Raw genomic sequence first — 25,166 nt, 5'->3', positions numbered from 1 at the left:
TGCGATATTCCTGCGTATCGTTAAAAAACTACCCAATTGACGCCTACTGTGTTTTTCGTATGAGAACGATGCTAATGTACATAAAATTGATAAGCGTCGTTATTATTGGCGCACTTATGACCCACTGGTGCGTGAAGTGTGATCCCTGTTCTGAAGACTACGAGGGAGAAATCGAAAGAGAGTTTGTTTTGCGAAGTCCACAAAACCTGACTGTAAGATGTCATTGTGTTTGCTTTAAACAAATCAAAGATCTTTTGGGAGCGAAATAATTCTCATGAACTATTTATCTGAAACAATAAGTTTTAAGTGATTGGTTGAATTACATTTATCCTGGAAATTTATGCACAGCATAATTGATCAGCCCAGTTGACCCTCGTGATTAGCGACACATCGGTTGTACAACGATGGCGTCTTCCGCCCAAGGAAATGGAAATAAAGTACAAGACGATCCAAAGGGTAAGAAGTCTTTAAATTTACACATTTCTTTCGGACTCTTTCAAGATTTTCTCTCCTTTATTCTCACTGGGGCGTTCGTTTGTCATTCTATGGTTCAATGGTTCTGCTTTCATATGTGCAACGATAAATTCTCGTCAGCTCAGTTTTTGTACTGTTATTGAGTACAGGCTGTCGTAAAGCACAGAACTTGTGCAACGTCACCCTGTTCTTATACTCTCTTGAAAAACATTTATTCGGCAATGGTTACAATGCTTGCGTGCACAATTAGAAACGAATTCAGTAAGATTTAAGCAACGCCAACAGACATGGGCAAATATCTGAGACGTCAAAGCTTCTTAGGAGCGAAAATTGTACGATTTACTTTTCTTGTGAATTACCTTGATTTAAATTCCGAAACTCAGCGGAAGAAGTGGTAAAGCTTAACCAAAGCTTAACCAAAGAATTAAATATTCACTAATATCATTGAAACGGAAATGCATTTTTATAGCGAAGTGATGTTTCTGATATCAACACATTAGCAATCATTAGAGCTCCTGGTGGTTGATTCAGGGTATTTTTACAACATTTATTAACTTCCCATTAACAGAAAGTGCTTATCTGTTTAGATGCTTCTAGTGCTGTTCTGTAAAGCTCTCCCGAAAGCGTAAAAAAATGAGCAATCAACAGACCGAAATGTAAATTTCGCGCTTGACACACTTGAAAGACAGCAATTAATTTTGTCACATAATTTACCATCCCAGAAGGGTTTAAGTCTAACTATTTTCGTATTTTAATTTGTTTACTGATCAATGATTGAATCTATTGAATATTGATAATTTGTTCTCTATCTGCAGCCGAAAACTTGAAACTTCTAGCTGACGTAAACGGTAATTATAAGTGTAATAATAATAATAATAATTTGTTTTACTTTAAATTGGTTATGGGATTTTCAAGGTGTAACGAAGGGAATGCGTGGGAGAGACAGGTGGTAGAGAAAGTCGGTTGATCTGCATTTGTTCACGGCAAACAATTTAAATTGATATCTGTAATCTAAGCTATCATTTCCAGGGTTGAAAAGAGTTCCTTCAAAACAAACAAAAAAACAAAACAAAACAAAACAGAAAAACTGGAGGAAGCATTATGAAAGTGTTGACTTGAAGGGTTATAATCTTATGTCAATCTTGCGTGAGGGAAATGGAAATCTTGTGTCACGCAAGGGACTTTCCTGAAGCGCTAAAGAACTGTTATAACGCCTGGCGATTTTTATTCAAATGCAAATATATTGGCTCGTTGTCCAGGAAGGACTTCGACGGATCTGGGAGACGTGACGTGGAAAAAAAGCCGAGCAGAGAAAGCTGCTCAGTTTTTCAAAAGATTTTGTCCGAAGTGGTTTATACATAATTTATTCACAATTTGATTCGTAAAGTGTGTCTTGGAAATGGCGGACGAAGAAGACGGTAAGCATTTGCGACACGTGGGGTTGTTGTAGTTCAAAGAATCTTAGAAGAGAAACAGGCTTGTTACTGTTAATCTGCTGATTGAAAAGAAATGTACACTTTGGTTTTGTTTTCTGACTTATTTTCGCAACCGTGGCGTATCGTGTAAAGGAAAGAGAATATCCAAAATTACATTTCAGATGCAAAATGCGTTGGTTTTTTAGCTGAACGAAACGTCGCAGGTTCTTGCAAACGTTAGTCTTCGAGATGGTTTACAACTGAACGAAAAAACGTGTCAGGCGTGTTAGAACTTGACCCGCGGACTAAATTCGCCTTCTCGGTCAGCGAAAACATGTTTACCTCTGGCGAAAATCATGAACTTTAAACTTGTTCACCGCTATTTGCTGTATGATAACCGCATTACCTCAATGGGTGCTGTTTATTTGAACAGGTCATAGTTTACAACTCACTGGTTCATGTACACTGTTGTTTTCAATTTATTACGCCATTTTAGTTTGGCAGTCGGTCACGTAATTTATTCAACATGTCTTGTTTTTAACGCATTTTGCTGGTGATAATGTTGTCGTTATCCTGACTTGAACCGTCTTTCAGGAAAGATGTGCGATTGATTTATTTGTCAGTAATATAGATTCTGATCGAAACTTGGAATTTGTCAATATAAGAATACCTGAACGCGCCCCCACTAAAGTTAGGATTTAGAGGGAGTTTATTGCGGGTGTCTTTGAGGTGGTTCATAAGCAAATATTTTCATATTGTTCTTGGTAACCAAACCGAGTAGCACCTCCTATTTGGAATTTGTATGATTGAGATAAAAAGCGATGATGGAGAAGCGCTCTTTTTGTACTCTTCTGAGCAAAGTATAGCTGTTCAAAATTTCACTGAAAGCGAGAGGAAAAATTCGAATTTCAACATCGGTCATTAGTTATGGTCACGAATGTGTTTTCAGAGCCTAGAAAGATAGATTTTGGTAGTTTTCGCTGATATGAAAATTCAAGCCAGTTAATTGAACAACTTCAGGATCATAAACATTTGTCAACACCTGTGCAGGATGTCAGATAGCGGGCTCTTCTTGTTCTCATCTGTATTTGTCCACTTTTATTATGAATTGCGGTTAGGTTTTGTTAAAAGCTTCCTTTCAGATCAGACCTTTGTTGAGTGGGTTCTTGATGAAGGGAGTTTTCTGCATGATGTAGTCTAAATGATAATGACGTGAGTGTCCATTGTTACTTTCAAGAGATTCGTTTCCTAAAAAAACAAAACGCGGTCAAATGACCTTTAAGTATTCACGTAAATGCAGGATTTTTTTCTTTCAGTCTTGAACTGAAGGACTTTTTATGGTTTAATAATATTTTTGAGACCAAAATGCTATAATATTTATAATTATTCAATGTTTTTTTCGTCTGTGTTGGTTATGCCATCTGGATAAGCTTCTGATAGTCAGTTATCCCCCTAAAGCACACACAGTCATTCTTTCCTACAGACTGATATCACCATTTTCACTACCACATGACTTTCAAGATAAAATTTGAAGTTGATTTATCTGAAGGGAAAGTCACTTCATCAAATTAAAGTGATTAAAGGCCACAATGGCGGCATTTGTGCATAAATTGTCTGTCAAATCCTGAAAATTAGAGTTCTACTTGCTATGCAGGTCACACTTTCCTTTAATTTATTTCACTTTTATTATGAACTGGTATATGGCAGTGAATTCTTTATTTTTAAAATTATTTGTCAGTTTAAAGTAAGTTAATTTACATGAAATGAACAGATGCTGAATATTTGTGTATACAAGTTAATGTTAAAACCATATTCTTAAATTTCCTACAACTGTCCAATGTTTTCCACATGTAAAGAATATTGCTTTATTTTAATCCAACATTTTGAATCCCTCTTTTAAAGGAAAGAAAAACAAAACTACATTCAAAGGACCCATCTCAGACAGGTATTTAGAGTTGTAATGATATAGAGTTGGACCTCTCTAATATGGACACTGATGGGACAGAGGGTTATGTTGACGTGATGGAGTTGTCCATTTTACAGAGGTCACTTGGGTGGTGGCAACATTGTAACCCCTGACAAATTTTGAAGTGTTGGGTAACTGAGAAGAAGCACACACCCTGCAGCAAAGTTTTTTTAAAGACATTTTCCAAAAAGGAGAACAAAACAAACCACAACCCAGTGGAAAATACATACTGTGCATTTTGTTTCATAATGCTTAGCTCCAGTGAATTAATAGAAGATGTTTAAGTTCTTCATATAGGAAATTTTATCACATGCACAAATTTATATATCTCCTTATCAGCAGAATAGATGCAAAATAGGTAAAGGGTTTAATGATATTTGTTATCCTGGGTTCAAAATTCAGTGTTGGTTATTGTCATGTCACACTCCTGGTCTGTATGCGAATAAAGAAAGGATGGCCTGCATTGCATGATAGTTTTGAAAAGCACCATGAAATGGCTGGTTTTTTTTTAACATATTGCTTCATAAGGTGCAAGAATAAGGAGCTTAAACCCTTGTCCTTATATTTCTGAGGGTAGGAATATCTAATTATGTCCATAAACCCTGATTATTCCTCAAATCTAACTTTAAGAACTCTTTTGTTATCTGATGTTTTGTGTAGGTCATGCACAGACATTCCCTGCTGTATTCTGTTTGTGGCATATATTGTTGGCATGGTTGTTGTAGGAATTATTGGTAAGCATGGAGTGGAAAAGTTTTCAGTTTTACTGTTGGAGTTGTAATGGTTTTTCATCATATATTTATCCATGTGTTTTGACATAAAGACCTGTTATACAAAAAAATTTGCAAATTCTAAATTTTGTTCTTTACGTTTACACTCTATAGCTTTCAAAGAAGGAGATCCTGATAGACTTCTGTTGCCACAAGATTCGCAAGGTATTTGAGTGCTCAAGAAATGAAATTTTAATTTTCATCTAGAGCTGAAGCCATGGGTGGTGGATCAAACATGCACCTGTTATCATCATCATCACTATCAATAACGCATTAGTCAACATGTAAAATAATATAACAAGATTCTTTATATAAAAGTTTTAATTTTCATCTAGAGCTTAAGCCATGGGTGGTGGATCAAACATGTACCTGTTATCATCATTATCACTATCAATAACACATTAGTCAACACGTAAAATAATATAACAAGATTCTTTACATCGACTTTTGCACCAAGTACAAGTATAATGCTGTAGAATGATTATTCTTCTGGAGATGATGTGAAACTATGTCTTGGAATTACTCTTTTGCAGGAAACATTTGTGGAAAAGATAACTATGTGTAAGTTAATGAATGAAGTGTATTGTGTGTAGGGTGAGAATGTCACTCATTAGAAGACAAGGTTAGAAGACTAGAATGTCTTGGAAATTAACCTTTTAATAATTGTTGGGTAGTTATTAGCCAGTTCATTCCATTTGTCAGCTCTCATACTATTTTCTTAAGGGGAGATGGAAAAATGTGAAAGATATCTTTCTTTATATTTGTGGCCTTGACAGAACTACACTTTTGGCTTGAAGGTTTTTTGTAGCTGAAAATTGATAGAAAAATTGTTTCAGCAACACGAGGCAAGTTTTGAAAGGAGACTTGCACTTGCTTTATCTGAATTTTGTTGTGGTTTGGTACCTGTGAGATGTGAGACACCCCCCCCCCCCTTCCCCCTAACTCTTTTACCTTTTTGACTTTCAACAAAACATGGTACCAGAATGCACCACGGAGACGGCAAATATGTCTTACTGTAATTGTTGAGCTGTAGCCTGGACTAAATGTTTTGAACCATTTTGTTGAAAAATCATTAGTTATGATGTTCTGTTGCTAACCATTCCCTCAACAAAGTAGCTTTAAAAGTTGACAGTCTCACCCAAAATGAATGGAAATTCAATATTAGATATAAGCTCATGTTAATTGCCTTTAATTTAAGTGCTTTGATCAAAAGTTTTTTCCAATACACACTCTTCAATTTTTTGACTCCCTCTTTTCTTCTATCTTCTCTTTCTAGGGATAAAAAATATCTGCTGTTCTTTGACATCAGTACTTGTGCCACAAAGGGTGGAGACTTTACCAAATATGTTACAGTTCCTTCATGTCCCACTCCACAGGTGATTGTTGTACAACTTACTGTTCATCAGCCTAAGGGTTTTTCTTAACCCTTTAACTTCTTAAAGTGACTAGCATCTAATTTCTCCTTACAATACCAACTAAAGCAGCTCTTGATTGCTACAATTATTCTCCTCGACAGCACCTTAGGAAATGCATAGAGACAAGTGTGGAGAATATGCATACTGATGTTAGGGTGTTAATGGTTAAAGGAGAAATATGTCTGATACTACCTATAGTACACTCGATCCATTAGTGCTCTGGTTCGAACAAAACAGTCATAATCATAGCAATAATGAGTGAGAGGGAGATGTCTGTTGGAAACTTCTTAGTCTTTTGGTTGCTCATAAAAATATTATGGTTTATTATAACTTGATGTTAAAATGTTTTAATCAAAAGTAACTTGAACAATTTTTCCTTTGTTCCAAGAACAGTGCTGTAGTCCTTAAACATACATATTGAGCTTAAGTGAAATAATTTTGACTTACAAGATAAACGTGTACAGTCCTCTCAAAGAGTAAAATCATTACTTGTCAACAAGTCTTAATTATTTCGTATTTTTTATGATCCTTTCTGTCCATTTGGTAGGTTTGTGTTAAATCTTGTCCAGAGGATAATCAGCTAGGGTATGACCCAGAACCAAGTGATATGGTCTGCAAAGAAGGAGTTGAGACTGTTACCAAGGTAATGTTACAAAAACACAAAAAAAATTATAAGTTTTGAAATTGTTAACTTAACTTTTTATTCCAGAGACTGTTGAAGAAAGATTATAGGACATGTATCTTGTATAGCAAAATTGGGCTGATGATTTTTTAAATTTAGATTAAGATTATCATCAGTAGTTAGTCTGGAAATATAGAATAAATTGCATAGCTCCTAAGAACTATTTATCCTCATTTGAATATTGAGAGACCACTTTTGAATTATCCCATGGCTAATGGGATAAGTATTTCAAGTATTATACATGTATGTGGAGATAATTCTCTGCCCTTTGTAGATCTATTTGCATTATGCAATTGGATCTGGGTGTGTCAGCCTTTGTTTTTGGACCAAAATTGTGGCCTCTCAAGGTATGGATCTGCCACTGATTGGAACCCTGAATTTACTCCTTTTTGAAAGATGGCAAACATGGGCCTCTTTTCCTGATCAGTAATAAATCACTGGTATTGACTGATGCAGGAAACTGACCAAAGGATGGCAGGTTGAGCCAGCTCTTGGAGAGAAGATAGTCCTAATAAATCTCTTCAATAAATTGTGGTGTAATCATAATTAATCCTTTTTCTGTTAATGAAAATAAGCTATGTTTGCCTAATGAGGATAGATTTCTTTGGGCATGTTGAATCACCATCATTATAAGGAAAATCAAACTGTATATGGATTGGTAAAGAGCAATTAACTTAGCAAACAAATTTAACCTAATTTTTCAAAATGCACAAATTGTGACTGGGCCATTGGACACCCACCTATACAACTGAGATATATTTAATGTCTGTCTTTGTAAGGAATAACTCTGTTATTTTGTTGTGGTAATCAAACTGGTTCTTATTTTATGATCATAATTTTTACAGAGCAACAGAAAAGAATTGGTCCTACAAGGAAAATGTGCACCATACTATTTGGCTTCAAAGCCAGGTTAGTTCACTTACCGGGCATATTCCAGTTGGTCCAAAGCTGCAATAAGTTATACATCCCAAAGCACCTATCTTCCACATTTCAATAGAAACTTATTTGAATAGTAGTATTAATTTTGTAATCAATTCCACAAAGAACCCATTAAAATGTCTCTTGTACTCAAGAAATAACTTCTTCAACTGGAATTAATTGTGAGGATAAACTTAACTTAGCCATTTCACTTCCAAGATCTCATTGGTAATTCTCCTTCTTGTCTGCTATAAAATTGTGATACAAGTTTGATATAAGTTCAGAGAATGTGGTATTGGATGGACTAAAAATCCCCTAATGTACAATTTTCTTTATTCTTATCACTTGTCTGCTTGATATTGCATTGATATTATAAGGAAAATTCTTAAAAGGTCTTATTCACACATAGGAGTTGAAAGGTTGAAACTCATGTCCCTACGTTGTCTTGCTATGTTTTGGTTACATTTAGGAATGTTTAAAATGGCATTAGTTCTGTGAGCTTTACTTCAGATACCACTGATTCTTGTGATTTTACATCTGTTTATAGTTTTGTATCGATGCATACCAACCTTGGCAACTGACTTGCTTGTCAACAGCTCATTCATAACAAATCTTGCTGGAAATAACATAACCAAATCAGTCATTGAAGCTGGATTAAAGTGAGTTCACAGTTTATATCAATGATTATTTCCCTTGTGGTATTACCAGCATTTCTTGAACTCATTATTTCAAGTGATTTGTTTTCATAAATACCATCTTTCAAGACTTCATTTTTTATGCACAAGAAAGTACCGCTCTGACAAAACATTTCAAATTATTGTAATTGTTTGTAGCTTCACTCTAAACTATCATTTTCCATGTTTTTTTTATTTTCAGAGGCCTTCAATTTCTTTTAAATGCACAAAATTTTGGAATGTCGGTATGTACATGTTTGTCAATATAGAGGATAAAAATTAGCTTTTCAATAATAACTGTTTTTTTAATATTATTATTATTATTATTATTATAATTTTATTATTTTGTTTTAAGGTAATCGTAGGTTGTAAGTTTGTTCTGTTTTGTCTTTTTATTATTTGTTTAGATATTTGAGGACATTAAAGCTGTATGGCACTGGTTGTTAATGTGAGTCAAACATTTCCAATGTGTAATATGTTGTATGTCAATGATGATTCTTTTTCCAATACCTCCTTTTACTAGTTCAGGTGCAAGTGTGATCATGGGTTACTTTTAACTGCTACATCAAGCTGTAATTTGTTGCAATTGAAAATATAAAACCAAATTGAATTTATACGTTATCATCAGTTTTGATAGACATGTTGGTATCATGATTGTTAAATATAATTTAGTTTGTTATTTAATGGTGATATTTATTGTATCCAATTTGACAAACAAGCTTTAAAAATATATATGTTGAATAATATGTTTTTCTTTCAGAGGGATGATACTGGTTTTAGTACTTGCATTTATCTACATTCTCATCACAAGGTATTACTTTAGTCAGATGATGTTTCACAGTGATATTATTTGTTTCATTATTATCATTGTTATGATACTGATAAGGAAATCATAATCATTATTGTTACTACTGTTATCATTCTTTTACTTATTGTTATTATTACTACTATTACTACCATTATTATTATTAACCATGAATGTCCATGAGGTGACCATGGTTGTCAGGTAGTTAGTCAGAAATTACTGTCTGGACAAGTTTAAGCCCTATCTAACAAGGTTTAACCTCTTAGATGGAATAAGCCACTGAACCACAAAAAAGATAAGAACAGAATACAATTAAAAATGATTCTTAATAAATTTTAGCTAGGGCTGGTTAAATGTTGGTGTGAATATGTCTTAAGGTAACGTTTAAATAAATTTGGGAGAAAAAAATTATCGTTGTAATGTACAATTTGGAGAGTTTCATGGTTGTTCATTTAAGTGTGGGCCCTGTCCAACAGGGTTTCATCTTATTAATTGTATGTGCAGGGAAAAACAATTTAGACCAGGCTCTCAGGTATGGCTAATGTGATACATCATTTTCCAAGGAGTCAAACAGAAATGGTTTAAACTATTTTAAGGTTCATTCATGGATATCAGTGATTAAATTCATTTATAAAGAAAATCATAGAAAATGATGTGAAATATGAGGTGGAGAAAGTCCAAGTTATGTTGGTCTTGAAAAATGCATAGTGATTTGAAAAATCACAGTGGCCTTGAACTTTACAGAGGGTAAGGATAGGGCTGATAAATGTTACAACTTTTGTGTTGCAAGTATTAAATTTTCTGACCTGAAGCATTTGAAGATGTTGAAGGTATTTTTTTTATTTTTACAGATGGATAACAGGCCCTCTCATCTGGTTCAGCATCATTGCTGTTTTTGCCTTGATTATTTATGGTATATTTTTAATCTCAGTTTGTTTAATTGTACCCAGAACTTGTATTTGTATATGTACTTGTTTATATGTAAACCTTATACAATGGTTTAACATTAATTATGGATCCAAGATATTTTTGCAGGTTGTGCCACTCTTTTCTGGGTTTTGTTGGGGCAAGTAAAGTACAGGCATTGAGTAAAATGTCTGCTTGTATTACATGTTAAACCATTGAATAAGGAAATTATATTATTTCATTACTATTATATTTTCTCATATTTCTGCTTCTAGTTTCAAAATACATCCTACAGCCTTATTTCAGTATGGTATCGATGGCATAAAGTGTGTGCTAAAGACAAAAACAAACAAACAAAAAAAACAACAACACAAATTAAACCATTAAAGTGTTGGTTATGATTGACAAAAAAACTCAATGACTAAAAATTCACTCCTTATAAATTATGGCAAAGAAGTACAGAATCTCCACCAATGATTTGCTTTCAAAGGAAGGGGAGCCCATTTTCCTGGATCTGCTTGTAATAATGACAACACTTTTTTTTCTCCATTCAGGGATGTACTTTTGTTACAGCAAGTACAAGTTCTTAAAAGATTCTGGCACTAGTAAAGACTTTGAGCTTAAATTTACCCTGAACTTGGACACATACACTCAGTCAAAAGACACTTGGCTGGGCATTGGTAAGCAAACAGCTGTCCTTTCTTTTCTTGCAATAATCACCATAAGCTTGCAGGGCTGTAAGTATTGTTATCAACAGTGCTCTCATTGTTGGATTCTGAGTCAGTAGAACAATGTTTAAGCAGAAAGCATGATTGAACAATAGTTATTGGAGATCAACTTGTAAGAGGTAACTGATTTGAGAGAGATGTGGAGAACAGGAATTGCAATATCACCCTTTTCCCCTATTTCTTACTTTGCTTGTCTTCTACCCTTTGAATTACCCCTTACTGAAAGTCTGTGACTGTATTTATATGATATCAAGTTGTTATGTATTGCCAGGTATTTTCCTGACTATTTTGTTGGTCATCCTCCTGTTGATTGTTCTTGTCCTGCGCAAAAGAATCCAGATTGCTGTTGCCATGATAAAGGAATCCAGCAAGTATGTTGAGTAATGGATCTGTATTCCAATGGTTGGTTTTCACTTTCACTTGCAAAGAATCCTTTTTTTGAAGCATAAAGTATTTCTTAGATGTCTGCCTCAAATCTAGAAAGTTAGGCATAGACTTATCTTGTAGTGGTAAAGATATATCTATGTGTTTCATGGGTCCTCTATCCCTGTTACTTCTGCATTTATTCAATGATGTGTGGGTCAGTTAAGTATTTTGAAAAGTTCATTCTGGGTCAAGAGTTATTTTCCCTTGTGATAAATCAAAAGATGAAGGGCTCTAAATACAGGCCAAATTCAAAAAAGTTTCCTCACTGGGAGGCAACTCAAGGTTTTTACAAAACTCTACATTTAAATCATATTGCTTGTCATTGAATTGATATATCTTGTCTATTATTTTGTATAACAAATAGATTTAAGTACTCTTAGCTACATTGTATCTCCTTTTGGTTGTAATTTCTTTGTTTTGACTTGTTATTTCAAGAGCTGTTTCAGCAATCAAGACATCTTTGTTCTTTCCGATTATTCCATGGCTGCTCCAGCTTGCTCTGTTTGCCTGGTTTTTGGGTGTTAATGTGTATCCTTCACATAGGAATGACAGGAAAGCTAAAGCTGATCAAATGGCCGCATTTTAATTACTGTAATCAGACAAGCCTTTTTTCGTGTCTTTGTGATAACTTGCTTCACCTTTACTGGCAAGTATAGAGTGCTTTTTTATTGATTGTCATAAAAAAACAAAGTAATTACAATGGCCAGTGGCCAGTCAGAAGAGGAACAAAGCCAATGGGAACTAATAATAAAAACAAGTGAACTGCCTAAAGGGTGAGGAAGCGTGTAAACCAAGCCATGATTGGTGTCAGTTTTGCATCTGATTGGTTGAGAGAGTGAATTTTCTTGACCAATTAGAAAGCAAAGGAAAGAAAAGCTAAGGAAATGCTGAATTACTTTTGATACTCAATTGAAAATTGCTCTGTTTTACAATACAAGTTCACTGTGTTTGAATGACTTAGAAAATGATTAGTTGACACCAATGCACAGTCAGCACTGTGGCCTCTTGTCACATCCACAGCCACATTACAGCCATATTTTAACTTTGTATGTTGCACAAAAGAATGAAGATCATTGCCATTTCTCTGCTAATCTTTATCATAAATTTTATCACACCAACAGGTTATCATGCTTTTCTAACGTTGGTTTTATCATAATGCATTTGCTCTAATGAACTTTATGTCTCCAAACTAAGCCTCAATATCGGGTCACTTGAATTTGTACTTGGTTACTACATGTATCATACAAAAAGAGTTTTGTGTAGGAGACTGATGTCGGTTAGGGATAGCTTCCTATAAGAGCTGCTGGTGTTAGGATCCTTAATTGATATGTAGTTATTTGGTGACCAATGGAATACCTGAGTATAAGGTGATCGATGTTCCCACAGGTGGTGATAAATACAACTTAACAAACGAGAGTAACTGTAACCCACAGGTAAGAAATGCAGTCAGTGATAAAGATCAGTTTTGACTAGTTTGCAGTCTAGCACATTAGCCACTTAAAACTTCATCTTTATCACTTCCATCACTTTTAAATATTGTTTTCATATCTCAATAACAAGCCATAACTTTTGAAGTGATAAGGAGTCAAAAAACAAACAAACAAACAAAAACAAACCGAAATGCTTGAAGTAATAGACTTCTTTCGCTTGTAAGAATACAGATAACCTTTTTCAGTTGTTAGAGAATTAAGCAACCAGGATACGGAGTACTACCACAGTACTTCTCCTGGATGGATTGTTAGCCCACAATAGATTACCTCCCAGCCTTTCCTCAGGTTTTGCTGTTAGTTCCCCTTTCTTGCAGGGAGAGGGAGGAGGTAGACACATCTCGATTTCTCCTGAGCCGGGTTTCTAACCAACCATTTGGGCCAGTCAGCTTCTCGTACTTTCTATTATTGTAGGAAGTAGTGTGTTGTTTATTTTAAACATGTTATAGATACCTGTAAATGATGAATTTAACCCCAAGCCCCCAAATCTTTGAAGAGTCACCCTGTCCTGAAAACTTGTGGCTCTAAATATTGTTTTTGAATCAAGCAATGAATCTTTTCAGAAAATTAACCGATTTATGTTTGAAGTGTGATTGGAAATACGAGGAATTGAGTAATTTATTTCGTAACCGTTATATTTTTTGTTTTTCCTCGTTTTTAGACTTTTGAAACTGATCATCCCAACACTAGTGCAAGTTGTGTTATGGCTGGATATAAGGAAAATGTGTAAGTGTGTGAGATTGCGACTAGGCTTAACCTGTTTACTTGTGTTTTGTGTTGAATGTGTACATTTTCATTTAAAAAGTTGGTTTTAGTTATTGGAATTTGCCACATTCTTATTAATCAACTTATTGCCAATGCTGAGGTCACTAACGTTGCAAAATACTATAACTTGTTGTCGCACTGATCTGTGTTGTCATTTTTTGTTTTGTAAATATTTTATCGTCGCATAGATAGCCAACAAGCGATCAAGAAGAGCACTATTCACATGTTAGGTATACCGTATTCAATTGGTGAAACATCGCTCTTGATCAAGTACTGCGTCTTGCCATGCAGCGCTATTCGATAAATAAACCTAAAACACTGATGCGACACAACTTTGTCTGTTTTCCTTGAAAAACGATTTTTTTCCTGAAATATCGAACGATGCAGCTCTTTACCTTAAATTCAGACTGGAAAGGGACATTTAAATTATAGTACACATAGGGCGACCTAGTGCGAAGCGTAATCCCATTTTTCCACCAAAACGAGACGTGTCTTTCATTTCACATTTTCGTATCGCAGTTTATGGAAATATGATGAACGCCGCCCCTGTATCTGACTGGCGAAAAACAATTAAATGCCTTGGCGCACATACAATGAAAAGTTAACAAGTGATTGTTGAAAATAGTTAATGCTCTTCACATTTACATTTACCATATTACGAACATTCCCTCTCTATGGGGCTTATATGCTCGGATATATGATCACGAACTGTTTTTTCACAACTAGGGCACTGGATCAAGTGAATAGGGTAGTGATGTTATGGTAGACTACGAGCGGTTTCTCCTTTTCAAAGAGGTCCGTCGCGCGAGGAAAAAAAAGCAGCGAAAAAAAAAATTGATTTTAGTGCGCCGCGCGGCACTCTTGGAGTGAGGCGCTCGTAATGAATCCAAAAAGAAGGGACTGCTCGTGGTCTATTGTTATGGCTACGTAGTTTTTTAAAGTAACATTAATTCAAGTTTCTTTTCACAGACATCTGTTTCGTATGCAAGTTTACCATTTCTTTGGGTGGTTGTGGATCATGAACTTTATCATTGCCCTTGGTCAGTGTGCACTGGCTGGTGCATTTGCTTCATGGTATTTTGCCTTCCACAAGCCGGATGTAAGTATATTGGCTAAATCATTTTTATGAAATTTGTCTCCTTACTTATTACGAAGCCGAATTATAGGTGCAGGTTTATAAGTGTGGTTTTTAACTTATTGAGACTGGTGACGGTTGAGGTCAATTTGTGGTCGAAACACTTTAGTTTGAAACATAACGGATCTTAGTACAGATAGAGAGAAATTTGTCTTGGACAGTTTCATGCAGTTCATGAATTTGTTTTTCCTTGCTATTAGGATGTTCCTTCACTCCCAATCCTTAAATCGTTCTGGCGCACCATAAGGTAATGTTCATGTTGCTTTCTACAAGATAGTGTCCAATATGTTTTGAACCTGAAAACTACCGCGTTACTAAGATGTCCATTGTCAACAACATTGTAGTAGGGTCTATTCTAGAGCACGGCTTCACGGGATTCCTGCAATGTGAAAGAAATGCCGCAAGTCTAAAGGGCGCAAGGAATCGTGCCCAAGGAAAAATACTACTTTTTTTTAAATTAATAATTGGAAGCCATGACTGACAACATGATTGATTTGATAGCTCCTATATAGCCTGTAACTATCTCAATTGTCTGTCTTTCTCTTTAACTCTAAAAATACATTCAAAATTTTTGGGGTGCCCCTCCTTTGAGCCCCTTTCTTAAAAAAGGGCCCTTAAAATAAAAGGAAAGGGCCCATTGAGGGCCCTCTTTGGCCAATTTCTTGAATAAACCTTTATTTAGTATACTAGTGTAGCTTTAAGGCTTAATCAGTCTACTAAAGCAAAAAAAAAACCAATGTTTTTTATCAGGTACCATACTGGATCTTTGGCCTTCGGAGCTGCAATCATTGCCATTGTCCAGTTTATCAGAGCTGTGTTGGAGTACATTGATCGCAAAGTTAAAGGTACGTTTGATTACCGTACAACTTCCTTTATAACTCTTTGGCTTTCCTCACACAGTTTTGTGAGACCTCACTCTTTGGCTAAAATGGTGTGTTTTGATATTTTTTGAAATCTTAGAGTCTGGCCAGGATAGCAAGATTGTCAAGTTCATTATGTGGTCAGTATACACTTGATTTTCAAGTTCACTGCCGTCAAACTCAAATGTGTTTAGTTCCCTCGCTAAATTGTCTCCCTCTCTAGAGTAAAGTTCTTAGTTACTTCTTTAAATAATTACTATTTTTTTCGTTTTCTCTACGTGGGAACGAAAAGAAAGGACTGCTTATTGGTTTTTTTGTTTTCTCTTTCTTTTTCTCATCAAATTGGTAAATTTCTGGAGGGAAATTTTTTAATGTGATGATTTTTTTTTGTGTAGCTGTTGCAAGTGCTGTTTCTGGTGTTTGGAAAAGTGCCTGAAGTTCCTCAACAAGAATGCTTACATCATAGTACGTTGGATTATTAGTAGTCACTATCGTATTGCACAAATGTATAATGTTAGCTAATAAAACTCAGACAGAATGGAATAAAAAATATATCCGAAATGGCGAATTGTAAAACTTATGCGTCGATGGTATTGGAGTTGTCTTTCGCAACGGAAAGGATATTTGAAGTCGAAAAAATTTGACTCTTGCACTCTCTACACGAGAGTGATGATACGAAATGGAAGAAGAACATATAAAGTTAAAGATAAGATATGCTTAAACAGATTTAAGCGACAGGTAAGACTGTATGATTAAAATTTAATTTTCAAAGATTCACTGCCTCTGACCCATCTACGTTGTCCTCAACAAACGTAATATTTGGTGTCAAGATTGCCTATCACTTGTTGAAATGAAAAAAAAAAATGAAGACTATATAACAAGACAGCGGTTTGAAAAGACAACATATTAAGTTAAGATTAGACCAATATGCATACTCCTTTTTATTAAACATTCTGTTGTTTAATGAAGATTGCCATCAAAGGAAAGAATTTCTGCGGTGCTGCAAAGGAAGCCTTCATGATCCTGTTGGAGAATGTTCTGAGGTAAGACAGACTACATCAATAGGTCACCTCCAAGCTGTACAGACTTTTCTCTTCAAAATTAGATCAAGCGTGGAACATTTCCTCAATGATGTTATTTCCACCAGTACGAAAATAATCATTTTTATTAAAGGTTTCCTGGCATACTTTTTCTCGCTTTAAAACAGAGACGTCGGTTGTCTTGGAACTGTTTTTTTTTGTGTGTGTGCTATTTAGTGATAGAGACTTAAGTGGAGGTCAATGCAATTGAAATTCAACGTAATGTGACGAGTGTCAATTCTTTCCTTCATAATCAAAAAAAGGTCATACTTTGCCAAAAAACTGCGTGTTAAAAAATTTGTAGATGGGAAACTCATCTTACATATTCCTTACTTACATTTTCACTAACAAAATTGAGTTTAATTGACTATCAAAGGGGCTGTTATGCAGCGTATTTTCGTTACTGATGTGCTTCATACATTTCTCTAGACTTTTATACCACGCAATACTTCTTCTGGATTTTCTGGTTCATATTACCGTAAGAATGTCCTAATGTAATAATTGATACTTTTTCTCAGGGTGGTAGCTGTTAACAGTGTGACGTCATTCCTTCTGTTCATGGGCAAGCTGTTAGTGGTTGGAATTGTTGGTGAGTCAGTTTTTCTGCCTGATTAACATTATTGTCATCATCCTCGAATAAATTGTCCTAGCCACTACTTGATGTCGATGATCCTCTAAGTGGGGCATGGAAAGACAGGTTGCGGTCAGGCTTCACTGAAACGTTTTTTACTCTCGCCGAAACACATTTTAAACAACGAAGCAGTTCTTTGCCCCAAATGAATGGTGTTTGAGTTACAATAAAATTGTACGTGAGTCACAGTCAGTCCTAAATACTTTGGTTCCGTGAGAAAGTGACACAAGATCGCGTTACAATGTTTATTTCATATTGTTATTTTTCAGCGGTCTGCAGTTTCTTTTGGTTTGATAAAATAAGCAAAGATGATCCCGACACTCTTCAGTTTGATGTCGTGCCAACCATCGTAAGTAGACTAAGTGCATTCATTTGTCATCCTCTGGATTTCGCAGTGGACACTGACAAATACTAAAAGTGCCTTTTGAAGACGGAATCTTAAAACTTTTCTGAAAGTTTTTTGTTTAAATGTTCTTTTTAGAGTAACTCACCGTAGCTTTGGACTTTCTTTGAAGTACTGTCAAGACGTTTCTCAATGTGAATTTGAAGCTCCGAAATCTCGGTCGCTAACATATGAATTCTAAACCATCACATCGACTTAAAAAATTATTGTTTTTGCTTCCATTTAATTTCAGGTGATGGTAATTTTTGCCTACGCTGTAGCCATCCTGTTCTTCGATGTCTATGACATGGCAATCGACACCATATTCCTGTGCTTCTGTAAGTATTCTAGAATCCAGAATACTTAAAAAACGTTTCAGGAGATAGATCTTGACGTGTTAATGGACGGAGAAAACAAAACATAATGAAACTAGGAAGACAACTATGCAGTCGCCCGTTCGAACAAGAGAAGTTGGCGAGCAGACACAAAGGATTGTGAACAAAGTTTTAACAGTCATCGCGAACCCAGTTAACGTTTTCCTCCACTCATTAAGTCAAATCATTCAAATCATGATACTGGGAGCAGTTTCGGATGAATTATCACTCTTCTTTTGCCAAATCGAATTGTATCGTAGTTTGTCGTTATCGTGGTGTTTTTGATGTGTTTGCGGAAGAAAGCCGTAAAATTAGAGAAGGGAAGGACCAGGAACTGGTTATAAGCTTAGAGCACATGACGCTCCGGAATTAAAATCCTTGTCACAGAGTTCGTAACGAGTTTTCAAGAGCTATCCCCTTCAATATTTACGAAAATGCTCTGATTATGTTTCAAATCCAATTCGTTTTAGTGGAAGACATCAAGATGAATGATGGCAGTGCTGAGAAGCCTTACTTCATGAGTGATTCACTCAAAGGGATACTGGACCTACAGAACCGCCCGCCACCGGAGGGGAATGACGAAGGTCGGAAGTGAGCCAATGGACTACACCCAAAAAACTTTTCAACTTTCTGGATATTTCTTAGTTTCCTCATTACTACTATATGAAAACAACAATCCAGAATCTATTTTCTAGATTTTATGTACTTAACAAAGCTATCGTTCATGGAATCCTGATGTGACTAATAGGTGCAGTAAACCGATTCTGACTTAAAGTCAGTCGCGTCTTGAACGACTGGGAGCCAAAATGCAGGGGATATTTGTCACTGACTCGAGCCTGGCAGCATGTAATATAATTCTAGGTTAAGCTGTTGTTGGAAATAGTTTTTTTTGTGTGAAGTGGGGGGTGCGCAGAAAATTAGGAATATGACCAAAACTTAAACGTACGTCATCGAAATTGTAATGCGTAACGTTCACACCTACCTCTCTAAGCAAAATTGTTTGTGTCAGTGGTAGTTTTCAATTTTGTATTGCTAATAAAAGGCATTTAAGAATTACCATAATGACGTGTACCCTCGTACTAAAGTAAAGCACTAGCTCTTAATGTATTAGACTCAATCCTTCTGTCCTTTGGGAGTATCTGACCATACTAATCTAACAACTCGAAGAAGGAATGAAAAATTAAAGCAACCACTCTTGTCAGACTCAGTCGTTTTGGTTAATGTCTTGAATCCTGGGAATGTTCACTATAAAGCCGCGGGCAATATCAGCCGACATACCATCCGCCTTGAGGAGTTTGGTTTGAACCTGGGAGATAACAGGGTAGTAAAGAAGGGATTCAAATATTTTAATTGTTCAAGCTGCTCATGCTCACAACTGACACCTACCACAAGGCTTACACCATATCATCATCAGGGAGCCACTGAACAGATTACTCATGTTTTAATTCATTGAAACAGTATTACTAGAAAGGCATGAAATTTTATTAGCAATCAATTATGTACAGTGTTTAGCCTGCTAGTATTAGGAGTCAAAGTCCATTTTCAGTCCCAGTAGCAAACTGAAAGTTAATGACCATTCCACTGCAAATGTCATGATTCAGATTTCATGATTTTATCCATCTTGAAAGGAAGAAGTTGAGCCATTTCCCTGGAAACACCAATCTCCTGCTTGAATGCCATGTCTGACACACCAGGGTGGCTGTCACAATATCCCACAAGATACTGGTAAATAGCCAAACTCTTCTTCAAATTATCAACCTTGAGATGTTTGTCTGAGCATATCAGCTTGGAGTAAAGCCGTGCAACATAAAAATGTGCCACAAGAGCTGGGCGTACAGTGTCCTCAGCAAATGTTTCAGGCAAAGCACCTTTATTCTTCATAGAGTCGATAAAGCTCTTGAAAAACTTTATACTTTGGTTTATCAATGTATTTATTTTTTTGACTGCATGTGCATTTGGATGCCTGCCTGACTCATCCACAATAGCTATTTTTAGATCAGCCATGTCACTGTATGCTTCTGCAATTTCAAACATCAATTGTCGACAGACCAAAAGATAATGCTGGGGATTCAACTCGATAAGAACTTCACTCAGCATATCCACTCGCCGTTTGTGCATTTTGCATCGCCTTTCAAAGTCTTCATCAAAGAATGACAACAGTTTGTATAGCTGGCTCAAGTCCTGTATGATTTCTACGTGATTGGTCACATGACCGTCCAGCACATAGAATTGTTTGGAGATGTTGAGCCATTTTTGTCCCTCCAGAAACAGGACACGTGCCTGTGGGAGAGAAATGAAAGATCATATAGCATTTAATAATGACTGGTAGATGAGAGAAGGTAAGTATGATTGAATTACCTTTTTTGATTGTCTCATTATAGGACTAGTTTAATTAGATGGCAGCCTGTTCCAGGAATTCAATTTGTGAACACAAGATGCAGAAAATGGGATATAATAGAGACCCAGAGTGAATAAAATGATGTAGGTTTGCGAAAAGATCTGATTTTTCTCCCTTCACTGAAGCGCTTGGTTTACAAACTGAAGGTTGGAATCAGGCAAACTTTAATGATAAAAAATGCAGCTGAGGGGTAGGGAAGTAAATAATACTTAATGAATCCCTAAATAATAATTACCAAATCTTGGAAAAATATTTCAAGATAACGAAAATATTTGATTGAAAAAAGTCTTTACCTCATCATATGACTTTATTAAGTGGTCTGGTACCGACTGTTCTAAGGAAATAACTTCAAGGGACTCAAATCTAAGGGGCTCTCCTGTGTCACCTTCTTGAGTGCTTTCTTCTTTCCTGGCACTTTCATCAGAAGTCACTGGAAAATAAAGATATGTATGAAATAGGTTTTTCATTGGCATCTTTTTACGATCATGACTCACTGCATGCAGTGAAACCTGTATGAACAGGCAGTCTCAAATGTTTCTTCCCATATCTACAGTACAGTACACCAAACTTCTGATGAGAAATGTTTGAAATAGATGTTTATGGAGTTGTAGGTTAAGTTGTAAGTTTTCCCTTTCAGATTGTGCTTTCTGTTTTCTTGCTACACCTGTACTTGCTTATTCTTCTTTAGGAATGATTTTTCTTCTCTACAAATGAAAACAGTTCTGTATTAATGTATTTATTGTCATTGAAATGGGAAGTAGTTGCCCAATATTATGAGCAACAAGGCTCATGTATGAAACATTTGACAACAAAACAAAAAAAAGAGGTAAAAATACCTAGTCAAAAGTAAAGCTAAAATATATAAGATAATAAAAAAAAAATATGCGAGGATCCTAATAGAGTATATAGATGTATCAGTCTAGGAAAAGTACATAATAATAAAAAAGATCAATCAAATTCATAGAGAGGAGTGACAAAAGCACCCTTTAAAATCAGTATGACTTAATCTCCTACTAAATTCGGAGAAAGAATGGCTTTGTTTGATTGAGTTATTCAAGTTATTCCAGTAATGAGAGACAGTGTAGGAAAATAAATTATAAACAAAAGAGTTACACTTCCTCTAAATTAACATTATTTCTTAAGCGATATCTAGAGGTTCTTGGTTCGAAAAAACTAGATTGACTTAAATACCAGAATCAGGGATTATATACAACATCTTTGCTCTAATGACTACACTGAAAAAAAAAAACACTTTTAACTTGATGTAGAAAGAAGAAACTGTCTTCAGTTCTGACAAAAGAAAGATATTTCTTCAGAAGATGGTCAGCCTTGTCTTAGTAAACATAAGGCATGAAATCTCCCAGAGACAGAAACAGCTTACTCACAGGATCATCTCCCTTTTTGCCATACATATTGGCTTAGTACGTGAAGTATTGTGTAAAATACTTAAGAAAGACCATAATATTCATAATGACAGCTACATGACTAAAGTGAATAATTCACTGGAAGTTGTATCAAAGGGGTGTCTTGAAGCAGACACTATTGAGAATGACACAAAGCAGGTCTCACTACCTGCTACAAATGATAACTCTATTTGTTAATTATCACTTCACAGGGTTTGTTTACCATAAGAAATTTACCTTGCACCTTTAAATTTAGGGAATTGAATTCTAAGTTACTGTAGTAAAAACAACTTTCCCAACCTTTCTCTGTTTTTTGTTCTTCATCATTCTGATCAGCACTGGTCAATTCTTGTACACACCGATCTCTTGATGTTCTCAACACATCCAAACAATATTTACTCCAACAGCGAGAAATGTCAGCCTTTCTTTGAGGAATTCTTTCTTTTCTTTCTCTTTCCTCCTGACTGTCATCCTCACTCACAGCCTCCACTGTAGCAGTTTCTTCAGCCTCAGAGAAAACACGACTGGAACATGCTGTGTTTAGAGAAGTATTTATTTTATAAATATCATCATTGTCAGGTTGAAAGGTTATGTATGACTTCATACATGCTTAGCAGAATTTTACCTATATGGTGAACTTTGCAGCCATTTGCACTTGGTGTTCAGTTGCTAAATATCTTGCCAATCAATCTTTGATTAAGGATGGTTGGAACTTAACTACAAGGCTGTTGCTGAGGATATCCTTACACCTCCATTATTCCAGTTCCTCAACTCCAGTAAGCATGAAAGTTTTTTTGCAGAGTTTCTATTTGCTTTGGTATTGGAAATACCTAAAATCCATACACAGTTGATGCAGATTTTTAAAATTTTTTGTGTTTACAATGGTTTTCCCCCTATTACACCCAGGATAAGCTTAAGACTTTCATCTAACGAAAACAAGTTCAGGTAAGTGCTCTTTTACATATAGACAGAGGAATAAACTTAACTGCATGGAATGAAAATGCAAATAACTTATTGAAATTATAATTCTACACAAAAAAAGAAAGTAAAATCATTAAGTTTGCTCTAAATGAAAACTTAGAGAAAATTCCCATTTTTGGCCAAAATTGTACCTCAAACTAACCTTACCAAGGAGGACATAAAATAAAGGAAAGGAGCTTTAAAAACCAAGATTACCTACCCAGACAATGTCTTGCCAATGTATATTTTTCTTGTGTAATGTAGTACTGAGACAGTGTTGCGCAGTTGAGAGCCCAGTCAACTGGATCATACTGTTCTGTCTCCAGCTGGTGACATAGAGTTGTGTGACAATACATTGCCCCTTTTTTAGAATGCCCCAAGGCTGCATTGACTTGTGCTAAGTAATACAAAGTATGAGTGAATGTCGCACTGAAAGCCCTTTCCCGTTCAGCATCTGAGAGGAAGTTGTCTTCAGGATAAAAGAGTCTACAGATAAATAGATTATGACAACATCATGTATTCTGTTTACTGAGATGTGCTGTTATAAATGTACTGTAAAATGTATGAAATGCACTCTCTGGTTACCTCATGATAAGAACAATTAAAGAATTTGGAAAAAATTTGCAGTTCTGTACAACAAAGAACATTGCTAATAAAAAGACTGAGTAAATTGTGTGACAACTATTACTTAAAAATTCATGTTTTACTTTATCAGAATGACTCAGATTTCTAAGACCACTATCATTGTGAGATCTAATAAATCATGGCAGCCTTTTGGTGTTGTTTTCCCTGAGACACACTGATACCAGTGAAGTAAGCCTCCCATTTTTTGCTCTTTTTATCATCAAAATTTTCACCAGACTGGTAAGCAAAACTTGGTTGTGTCCTCATGTACTGGTACACAAAGGAACGAAACATTAACGAACTGCGTCACAACTCCATGTATGGATATGAAAACAATAGGAATTCCCCCGTGTACCGGTACACCAGGACAGCCCCCAAAACTTTCTGTGTGAGTAATCAAGTATGTAACCCATGAAAAGAAAAATTTTGTGTTATTATCAAGCACAACCTTCTGTGTATGTACATGAGTATGTAACCATGGGAAAAAAAAAATTTGTGTTGCTACATGTACCCTGGTTTCACTTTAGAACTACCCAGGATTATCCTGACGTGCGCAACACCAGACAACAAATTTTTATATTTGGTAAAGCTCCTTCCCCCTGAATTGCTGAAAACTGAAAAAGTGACACTCAACAAAGTATAATTCCTCGAGTACCCTTTGACTACACGAAGTACTTTGGTATAAAAAAAGGATAAGACTTTTCATGTGGGTGATGGAAGAATTAATAATCATCTGAATAAATTGAGTCAATGTTTAACTTACTCTTGAATGTCATAAGGAGAGCAACCCTCCATTTCTTTTTTGTAACTATAGTACAACTTCTCTGCATCCTGTAGAAATCCCAACGCTTTTTCAGAGTCACCTCTTTTGGACCAGAGAATTCCCAGCTCGTTCAAAGCATGCAAGTGTATAGAGCAACTTCTTTTGTCCATGCGATATTCTGCGAGAGTATTGATGCAATTTTTAAAGAGTTCCTCGCCCGTACTCAGCTCTTCAGTTTCAATGTAATTTTGTCCAATCTGATAATCAAGAGCAGCCTTTAGGATCTTAGCTTTTTCGCTGGGGATTTGGTCGTCTAAGAATGATGCCAATTCAGCTTTCAAATCTAACAAGATTCTTCTAGCTTTATACTTTGACTTAAAAGGATCAGTTTCAGGATCTTCGAGGGATTCTTCCTCTGCAAGGCGTCTAGCTTCTTTATACTTTTCGTATCCTCCATTTTTGAGCCAGTTGTTGATTTCTTCTAGTCTTTCCTCAAAGCCTAATTCGATCTGCTCCAGCTCGTCCGCCATTTTGAGCCGTCTCTGTACTAGACTTATCTACTGGGCTAGACTGCGTGGGTGCAATTGGACTTTGTGTTCTTAAAAGCTAAAGAACCGATACATTTTCTTATATGGATAGGAAAATAAATAAAATATTTGAGGAAAAATGAAAATTTTTTTTCAATGTCTGGATTTTTTAATCAAATCTGAAAAAAAAACACGTATAGTTAACTGCCCTTCACCCTCCCCTCCCACTACATTCTCAATCTATTCGCTAGTTCCCAGTGTTGATGTTCCAAATCTAGTCATCAGTCACGCTTCTATGGGGTAGTACTTGGTGTAAGACTGCCCAAAATGTCCTGGGCCACCGCCCATACTGTTAGTACTGTAGTAAGACCTATGGTACCCGCAGGAGCTGTGTAGTACCTGTAGTAGCTGTAGTAGCTGTAGTAGCCTTGTAGTACCCGTAGTAGCTGTACTAGTGGATGTAGTACCTGTAGAACCTGTAGTAGCTGTAGTAGCTGTAGTAGCTGTAGTAGCTGTAGTAGCTGTAGTAGCTGTAGTAGCTGTAGTAGCTGTAGTAGCTGTAGTAGTAGTTGTAGTACCTGTAGTAGCTGTAGAAGCTG

General features: G+C 35.8%; 2 protein-coding genes across 4 annotated transcripts; one reads left to right on the top strand and one right to left on the bottom strand.

Moving 5' to 3' along the window:
- The first annotated feature begins 1 nt into the window (after position 1).
- LOC113678232 (choline transporter-like protein 4) lies at positions 2-19,095 on the top strand. 3 transcript variants are annotated; one of them, XM_089202826.1, is made up of 30 exons: positions 2-212; positions 349-456; positions 1,290-1,322; positions 3,792-3,834; positions 4,516-4,589; positions 4,740-4,790; positions 5,159-5,186; positions 5,902-6,001; positions 6,588-6,683; positions 7,568-7,631; positions 8,188-8,299; positions 8,517-8,559; positions 8,722-8,762; positions 9,075-9,125; positions 9,971-10,032; positions 10,580-10,705; positions 11,025-11,124; positions 11,615-11,707; positions 12,513-12,612; positions 13,328-13,392; positions 14,401-14,530; positions 14,767-14,813; positions 15,317-15,411; positions 15,527-15,566; positions 15,822-15,891; positions 16,396-16,469; positions 17,024-17,094; positions 17,406-17,485; positions 17,772-17,856; positions 18,363-19,095. In XM_089202826.1, exons 2-30 carry the CDS (start codon positions 405-407, stop codon positions 18,485-18,487), a joined length of 2,151 nt encoding a protein of 716 aa, XP_089058952.1. In that variant the 5' UTR covers positions 2-212; positions 349-404; the 3' UTR covers positions 18,488-19,095. The 3 variants fall into 3 exon arrangements, with proteins under 3 accessions (XP_089058952.1, XP_089058953.1, XP_089058954.1); XM_089202827.1 differs by lacking the exons at positions 2-212; positions 349-456; positions 1,290-1,322 and adding an exon at positions 1,493-1,892; XM_089202828.1 differs by lacking the exons at positions 2-212; positions 349-456; positions 1,290-1,322 and adding an exon at positions 1,711-3,101.
- A 257-nt stretch (positions 19,096-19,352) lies between these two features.
- Positions 19,353-24,770, bottom strand: LOC113678220 (KIF-binding protein). The gene is made up of 5 exons (XM_027195100.2): positions 24,041-24,770; positions 22,874-23,139; positions 21,994-22,227; positions 20,584-20,720; positions 19,353-20,172 (listed from the first exon to the last, which is right to left on the bottom strand). Exons 1-5 carry the CDS (start codon positions 24,568-24,570, stop codon positions 19,483-19,485), a joined length of 1,857 nt encoding a protein of 618 aa, XP_027050901.2. The 5' UTR covers positions 24,571-24,770; the 3' UTR covers positions 19,353-19,482.
- Positions 24,771-25,166: the final 396 nt, after the last annotated feature.

The sequence above is a fragment of the Pocillopora damicornis genome, chromosome 4, assembly GCF_964200805.1.
Source record: "Pocillopora damicornis chromosome 4, jaPocDami1.2, whole genome shotgun sequence".
Classification (NCBI taxonomy): Eukaryota; Metazoa; Cnidaria; class Anthozoa; order Scleractinia; family Pocilloporidae; genus Pocillopora; species Pocillopora damicornis.
This window is presented reverse-complemented; position numbering and strand designations above follow the sequence as displayed.